At 39.1% G+C, this 8,667-nt stretch overlaps 1 protein-coding gene across 1 annotated transcript in view; it reads right to left on the bottom strand.

Annotated features, from left to right (window-relative positions):
- ppm1lb (protein phosphatase, Mg2+/Mn2+ dependent, 1Lb) overlaps positions 1 to 8,667 on the bottom strand; it is a 49,446-nt gene continuing 40,779 nt past the window's right edge. The window contains exons 3-4 of the mRNA XM_040130027.1: positions 4,859 to 5,020; positions 1 to 2,408 (exon numbers count right to left, since the gene is read on the bottom strand). Of these exons, the coding sequence (XP_039985961.1) occupies positions 2,068 to 2,408; positions 4,859 to 5,020 (503 nt within the window). The 3' untranslated portion in view covers positions 1 to 2,067. The remainder of the gene's footprint in view (positions 2,409 to 4,858; positions 5,021 to 8,667) is intronic.

Below are 8,667 nucleotides of genomic sequence, written 5' to 3'. Positions count from 1 at the left end.
AACGATACGATCATTTATAATTTTACTGTTACCTTTTTGATTTACATCTTAAAATTTCTGAATTCTTTACAGTTTATTAAAGTCAACAAAAACAAGTACAAATGCCACATAAACATTCTGTAACGTACATCATCAAGGAAGGATGTGAACTGAAAAAGCACAAACAAACCGTTTTATCTAGTATATATATCTCTGAAGTTAATCAATCCAGGAACAGGCGCATTGCTTTCTTCCCTGCTGTATGAACAGTGGAGGGCTGATACTAACATGAGGACAGTATGTACATTCATCTTACAGTTTCATGTCTCTTAGAGACATTCTTGCAACAATGCTATTCTACACGTGAGTTAACAAGGTATGACACTGAGGCCATGCAGTGGGCAAGGTATGATCGACTACGTTACTTTAAGAACCGAGACGGAGGTTTGGCAGCAGACTTCAGAACAGGAAATGAACAGTTACAAAAATAAGGCAACAATAACGCATTTCATTCAAAAGGCTTGTTACATTTTGAGTTACAGTTCAGGGAAACCGAGATCGAACAGTAATGATGAAGGAATGTTCTCCTCACGAATATGACTATAATACAAGACACTTCAACAGTAAGTTGTCAGTTTCAGTATATTTATATCATGTGGACTGTAGTAAATGATAATGTAGGAAAGGTCAGAACAGAATAGCATGTCAAAATGTAATTAAAGCCTGTTTAAAAGGGTTGTAAATCTAATATCCTCAAGTAAATTCCTAGATAATGTAAAATTAATATCACTATTACTTCTTCAATTATTATATATTGCAATAACTGAATTTATTACTTTTTCTTACGTTTATACAATAACAGTCAATGTTATTAGATAATCATATAACTGAATTAATAAATTTAATATTTAGCAGTTTGTGTCATAATGTGATGTTACTACAATAGTACTACATAATCTGGAAATGTATTTCTTTAAAAGATTGTGTTACATTTTGTACCCATTTAGCCTAACACTTCATTACACTTTGACGAGCTACAACATTATCCAACGGTTACTACATTATCAGTAGTTATACGGATCCTGATAAGTGGGGGGTGAACAGAGTAGTCGAAGAGACCAAACTAGTCTCAGTTTTAAGTTCATTAAAGTTATCAACAATCAAAACAGACATGAGTCTTTATCAGCACAGAAACGAACAGCAATCATTTTAAGTGGACTACAACATTCAAAGACTAAACTTTCAAAATTGGGCAACTCAAGAATAAACACCTCATTCATTCTCACGTTCGGGGAGTTTGATATAACAATGTTATCCATTCTATTGCTGTAAAATATGAATGGTGATATGGTGAACAAGCATAGGCATATTATCATTTGTGTTGTTTATGAATAAAGGGAATTAATTCAGATTAATGATTCGCACAAGTGACGAGTTTGACCGAGGGAAAAAAAGTAACCTGCCAACGTGTTAAACGACAGAATTTTCAGTGCAGTCACTTGGTAGACGTCATTACAGTTAGGTGATGGGGAAACACAGAGTTAGGAAACTAAAAATATACAATTAGTGGTCACACGGAGTGAAGGACATCAAGTTTGACATAATATGGAAGTGGAACTCCATGCTATCATGTATACCTTAAATCTCGTTATTGGCTAGACAATGAATTGGTGGTTAATGTGATCAAATGAAGACAGACATCTATCACTGTTTCTCCTCTCAACTGCACGCACGCACGCACACAGTCATACACAGAAATGTGTGCAGACTCATGGGTGTTCCCCTTAGCTGCACAAAGCCAAATCTGTTTATTTGCATAACAGTAACTAAGCTCGCATTACCATGTCTCAAAGATATGGCTAAGCCTAAATGAAAGACATCTTCTTACAAGTGTCACTTTCACAGCAGTAAAAGTAAAGGTTGTGGGGGCGTGGTTGATGCATTGAAGGGCTGACTTCTGTAAATATCTGTGATAGAAATAGTTCTTGCTCAAAAAATTTTGGGCTCGGATTTTAAATCTTTCATCTTCAGCCTATTCTTACTTAAATTCAGATACAATATAGATACTGGATGTGATAGATGGACAGTCTACTGCTCGCTGGCCTTGTCCTTAAACTTGACCACCATGACGGTGATGTTGTCAGGACAACCACGATAGAAGGACTGGAGGACGATGCTCTTGGCACCGAAGTGAGGCTCGTCCAGCCGTTCCCTGATGAAGCGAACCGCCTCCTCGTTGCTGAAGGTGTCCCACAAGCCGTCGGACGCCAAGATCATGAACTCCGGCTGCAGCTTGTTCAGGTCAAAGGACATGATGTCAGGGTCAGGAATGACCACGTTGAGGTTCTTCAGAGGGTAATCGCCCAGAGAACGGGACATGGCCAAGATGCCCTGGACGCGCCAAGAGCCATTGAAACTGATGAAACCACCTGATGAGGAAGGCAGAGGAAAAATGGTTGGAAAAAGGATAAAACAAGCAGCGGGAAGTGAAAAAAAAAAGGTGGAGGACAAGAGAGGAAAAGGGAAGTGTTGGAAAGAATGTGAGAAATAATGAAGATAGGACATTATAACACGTAGATAACAGATTATTTTTGTTCCTCTGAACCAGCTGGCAGCATGTTTCCTCAATCCTCATTCCTCAGTCTGCGGACGCTGTGTTCACATCAAAGTGGAAATAATAATATGATTCAGTGCCACTGACATGTTTTCACCCATCTAGTGCTCACCGTTAATGCTCATGGAACCAATTGTTGATGTTGGAAAGATTTCAATTCATGTCACATCCTGCACGTACAGCTGCGTGTCCTCTATGGCTTCAACAGATTTGCAAGCAGGGAATTGCACTGCCTCTTTAGCTGCTTTGACATAATTATTAGGAAATGTTATGTACAAACTTTAAATAGAAACAAGAGAGACTTCCCACATTCCTAATGCCTCTCTTAAGCAGTATGAGATATTAACCTATGCAGTTAACTACCGAGGGTAGTAGTTAAGCTAATAAATGCATTAATTAGCAAACATTTCTGCCCTCACATTATAATTAGACTTTGTTTGTCTACTCATAACCAATGGCTTGTATTTATTCAAAATCATTTTCTTTCAGTATTCAGTTAGTTTTCATTCCTTTACACCGTCAGCACTAAGTTTATTGAAAATTCCTCCGTCAGTTATCAAACTCACAAGTAGACGGTACACAGCATCTGTGTACTAGATCCACAGGCTGCGACAACCAGTCAAAAGGAGTGGAATCATAAACACCCGAGACAATTACACCATCAACAATAGATTAAAAAAAAAATTCCCTAATATGACACCAACAATGTATCTTAAAGATACAGAATGAAACAGAAAAGGGAAATAGAAAACACTGGTCAGGCAATACAAAATCAGTGATTTATTTAAACAATAAAAATAAAAATTTTAAATCAAATAGGGGATGAGGATAAGTCAACAATGAATCTTAGTCTAAAAAAACTGGAAATAATCTTCATAAGCTTAGAAAAATATCACGGGAAATTCAATTATTAAAAATACCAATCTTAAATAATTAATCATTAACAAACTATTAAGTAAACTGTCTGAAATTACACAACATATTATACATTTCAACCGTTCCTAAAAACGTTTCCACTGTATTCTGTGGATTTTAAGACACACAGTTAGTGTAATTAAAGGGATTTAAAAAAAAAAAAAAAAAATCAATTATTGATGGTAAAATTATCTCAAGTGTCTGTGATTTGACTCCTTTTTAATTGGCTGTTGCTGCCTGCAGTTCTAGTATGATGATGATGTTGTTTCATACTGTGAGTCTGATGCGAGAGGAAGGTCTACGACTGAAACATTTGTTGTTAATCACCTAATAAACTTAGTATAGAGAAATTGAGTGAATTTTAACTTTCTTCTGCACGATTTCGTTTTGTCCTACTCGCCTGTCTATGAGGAGTGTATAGACAACACTTAATTTAGCTTTTAAGATTAACAACAGTTCCAAGAAAATCAGGTTTCCCTTGTTAATGTGAAACTTTATGCAGCAAGTTTCTCCAAAATCTAATCAGTTCATCAGCTCTACCGGGGGAACCTGTGGTGTAGGGGTGATGTTTCTATCATTAACTATTGTTGAGTATAAGTGTTTACATGAATGTGTCAGAGAGAGGAGGGAAAACACAACCGTAACAAGATAATGCTACTGTATGAGAGAAGGCTACTGTACAAGGAGTTTTTATTAGTTTACAAGCCCAAAGTCCACACACACACACACACACACACACACACACACACACACACACACACACACACACACACACACACACACACACACACACACACAGATACTGACGTTTGCTAGAAACAGTAGGTAATCTGAGCTTCTGCAGTTTCACAATTGCAAGCAGTTTACACCAATAAGTAAGAAATAAAATATTGCGAACTAAATCTCTAAGGTCTTTTTTCACTGCCCAGTCAGGCCATTAGATGGAGATGGTGGGCTACCCTAACAGTGACCACACTCACTAATCTGGCAACCTGCCATCACACTCTCCTCAGCACACAGAGTATGCAGATAGGGTAGGAGGGAGAATTATGCCTACAGTTACACCTTAAATACTGTGCACTGTCTGTCTGCATTCGATAACGTGCTGCTCCGGAAACAGATTGTGTTAGCAGTCACTAGGTTTTTATGTCAGCCTGGGCACAGAGACACAAGATGTGCGAAAAAAGGATAATGGTGCTAAGCTTTGATCATAAGAGGACTTATTTTAACGCTTTCATGACAACAATCTGAGTTTTGATGTCCCCTGAAGTTTTAGCTAAAGCCTTGTTCCACTGCTCAGAAAATCAGTTGAGAAAAGTCTATCGGTCTAGACTGCAGCTGTTTTCTCACCGGCCTTCTTGATCCTCTTGCGCTCTTTGAGCTGGTAAGGTTTGTGGTCATGCGACAGAGGAATGGCATTGCCGTCTTTATCACAAAGAACTCCGCGTGAGTCTCCAACATTGGCCACCGTCAACTCCTTATCAGACAGCAGGGCCACCAGACATGTAGTACCTGAAACAGAGGGAGGGGAGAGGAACAGGAGGGAGCAGGAAAAGATGGAGAAAGGGAGATGGAGCAGGAGCAGGGCAGTGGAGAGAGAAGCAGATGAGAATCACAGTTGGTGTGTTACATGGTGTAAATCCTCTGTGTGTAATTTTCTGCCAATGTTTATTGTAATATAGCAAATTCTCTGAAAAAAACAATTGAGAAACCCTTCGTGGATAAAATAACCTGACAGGGATGTCCTTTTTCAGCCAGTCCAGCAAATCAAATGCATGACAAATTGAGGTAACACTGACAGTCTACAGCCGTGCTCATTGATCTGTGAGGCTGTACTATGGTACAGTGGTTCTTTGAGATAAATGCTAACGGCAGCAGGCTATCAGCTCATAATGACAATGTTAATATGATGATAGTTAGGTGTAATGTTTGCCTTATTCACCATTTTAGTTTAGCCTGTTAGCATGCATTTGCTATTTAGCACAAAGTACAGCTGTGGCTGATGGGATTGTCATTACTTTTGCTGTTATTTGGTCATAAACCAGAGAACTGGACAATTAAAAATTTGATCAGATGATGGTGCTAGAGAAAAAAAAAAAAAATTTCAGTGCAATGCATTGAATAGTTGTTAAGGTGTTTCAGTCTGGACCAGAGTGGTGGACCCACCGACACAGAGGTACTGTGTTAAAAGTCAAATCTGCTTAAAATTTCTGTGACAGCTAACAAATTTATATCAACTCACAGTACCTATAGTCATATCAGCCAACCTTAACTCATAGCAGACTTTGTTCAAAACTTAAATAATCTAAGGAAAAAACACTTCTCCTCTAATACACACACTTCCCTCCTGCACTTAAGTGAAACAGATGAAGCCGTTTGCAGACAATGTAAAAACTCTTTGAAGCAACTTCTCTTCCTTGTACCACTCTCCTCAATGCTTTCGTTTCTTCTCCTCCTTCCTGTCTTTGTTTAGCCTCCCAGCCAGGCAGAACAGAGTCTGGACTACAGAATCTGAGGCCTATTGTGTGAGATCCAAAGTCCTGTAGAGAAAGAACAGATCTGCCTGTTTGGCCATCTGCTCACACAGAGCAAAGACAAAGCTGGAGAGAGAGGAGAATAGAGGAGAGGGGGGAAAAAAAGAAGAGAAAATGGGGGGGGGGGTCCTACTGGCCTGGACCCCACAGACGGGCGGGCGTGTGTGTGTGTGTGTGTGTGTGTGTGTGTGTGTGTGTGTGTGTGTGTGTGTGTGGGAGGGGGGGGGCTAGGAGAAGTGAAGAGATATGAAGAAAGAAAAGAGAAAGAGATTACTTCTCAGCAGGACAATGATTTTATTATTCCCCGTTATAGCTCTGGGTGAGAAAAAAGGTGACGAACAGAAAATTGGACAAAAAAAAAAAAGGAGACAGAAAAGGAGTATGACAAAGAGCACCAGCTTGAAGCCCTGCTAAGATGAATGAAGGGAATATTGCTGCCACTTAATTGTAAATGTCTTACTAAATCTTTTAAACAGTTTGTGAAAAATCCATTTCTATTTGTTTCACCATTGTATGCATTCCTAACCCTGCTGTTTGTGCCTATAGCTGCCGCTGCACTCTGCCATGCTGTCCAGCTAATTATCCTTATCCAGTTCCCATGGCGATAGAGATAATGGATTGAGGTGCCTTGCTAGCACACCTTACCCCAATTAGCCCAGTCATGCCAAGTACACGTTCCGCGTTCCCTATTAAAATGGCACCATGGCCCGAATGCACCCCGTGCTCATGCTAATTATTGGCTTAGCTTGGCCAGGCACACCTTCAACTCCCCAATAGGATCTCAGGCCCAGCTAGTCTCCCACTCCAATTTGTATCATTGCACTGATTCACTCTCTCAGAGTTAGCAAAGACACTGTGTTTGTGCTCGCAATAATTCTGGCGAGCATAAGTGTTCATATAACACCAGAATACATGGATTTATGTTATTAACCAAGCTGCTTGGCATTTAGGCGAAAAATGTGAGGGCAGGACTGCCACCACCCTGCTCAACCCAGCTCACTGTCTGCCTTTCTAAAAAGCACTACCTGTCCATTAGTCCACCTAAAGCGTCAAAACCTTTTCCCCCAGGAGCCGTCATCCTGGGGGAATCTTATCTACCCTCCTTGGACTATATTTAGCATGTGCATCACTTTGGACTGCTTTCTAAAGTCTTTGCAACACTCTGAATTAGCATACTATGTCACTATAAAGCTTTAGACAACCGCTGCTTTCTATAATGTACAGTTTTTATTGAATTCATTTCTTTCTGTTCTAAATAATTCGCTGCCTTGAGGCCAGCTTCACCCTTTCTGGAGCCCAGCGTGAGATTTTGCCTTGGGCTGCAGTGTACATTTGAACCACCCATTAATTACTCCAGTGTTCCTTCTTTCTTTTTAGAAATGCTATGATGCACAATAGGAAGGTAGGTAATTGTTTAATAAACTATAGTGACATTCTGGTCAAATCTGGGCAAAGCACATTATTTGAGAGGCCTATGGATCTAACTATCTCTTCTAATTATGAAAGGTGGTTGTGGCAACACTGACAAAGTCAATCTTGAGGGTCAGGAAATGGTTTAAACACTATTCCACCAATTTAACACTGCAGTCCTATAACAATGTATGACTCGAGATGGATCAATAAATGATGCGCCAGAGATATTGTCTGTTTTATTCCATGCATTCTTCTTCTTTGTCAAAATCTGGTGCCTGCATTATCCACACTGCTACTTGACTGCCGACAGTTGTCTGGGTTGTCTTCCCTAACTAACTTCTTTAGAACTCTACATCCGCATATTTCTTTCTTTTTTTTTTTTTATACTTGTAGTCTTCAGCTCCAACCACTGCGATTCATCAGACTTGGATAAACTCCATCTGGAGCCAAAAAAAAGAGTTTTTTTTTTTTATGTGAAAATATGTGGGGGAAAAAAACCCAAACTTTTTTTTCCACACATTCAGTAGTACTCCTCAAGACCAGTAAGTTGGTGGAGCTTCTCTTTATGATAATCAATCTCCCAATCTCCTTCCTCTTCACCCAACCAAGTGAGTGCAGAAAAATAAAAAAGCTTTGTGCCTCACACACTTCAACAACTTTAAACACAAAAATCTTGGAGGAAATCCTTGACTTTTACATACCGAGGAAAGACAGTTAGAGCACTTTTGAATCCAACATCAAACCTGCAAAGACTTAAAACTTGCTTGAGATGATAGAGAATTCATGACAATATAAAACTCACCATCTTTGTGTTTTTCTTTTAGCTATGAATGGTCCTGCAGTCATGCAGTGAACAGGAACTGCTTTTAAAAAAATGTCTCCTTTGTGAGTTCAGGAAGCTCAGGCATTGGTAATTTAAAATTCATTTGCCAAAAACCACCGCAATGATGAGCTGTTATACAACAATAACTGTCGTCTCTCAGATGTCGAACATGCTGGGTCTTTGTCAAATGTTTAATCAACATTGTGTTCATGTCCTTAAGCTACACATTTTCCAGTCCACTTATATCTATACTGCACATTGGTAAACCTTTAAACTGGGTTATTTTAAAAATCTTTTTGCATCTAGTTTAATTAAATTTAATTTAACTGAACTTGATTCTGGGAAGCATTTTGTCTTTTTGTATCCTGCAGATATACACTTTTATGTAG

Source organism: Xiphias gladius, chromosome 7, assembly GCF_016859285.1.
Source record: "Xiphias gladius isolate SHS-SW01 ecotype Sanya breed wild chromosome 7, ASM1685928v1, whole genome shotgun sequence".
Lineage (NCBI taxonomy): Eukaryota > Metazoa > Chordata > Actinopteri > Istiophoriformes > Xiphiidae > Xiphias > Xiphias gladius.
This window is presented reverse-complemented; position numbering and strand designations above follow the sequence as displayed.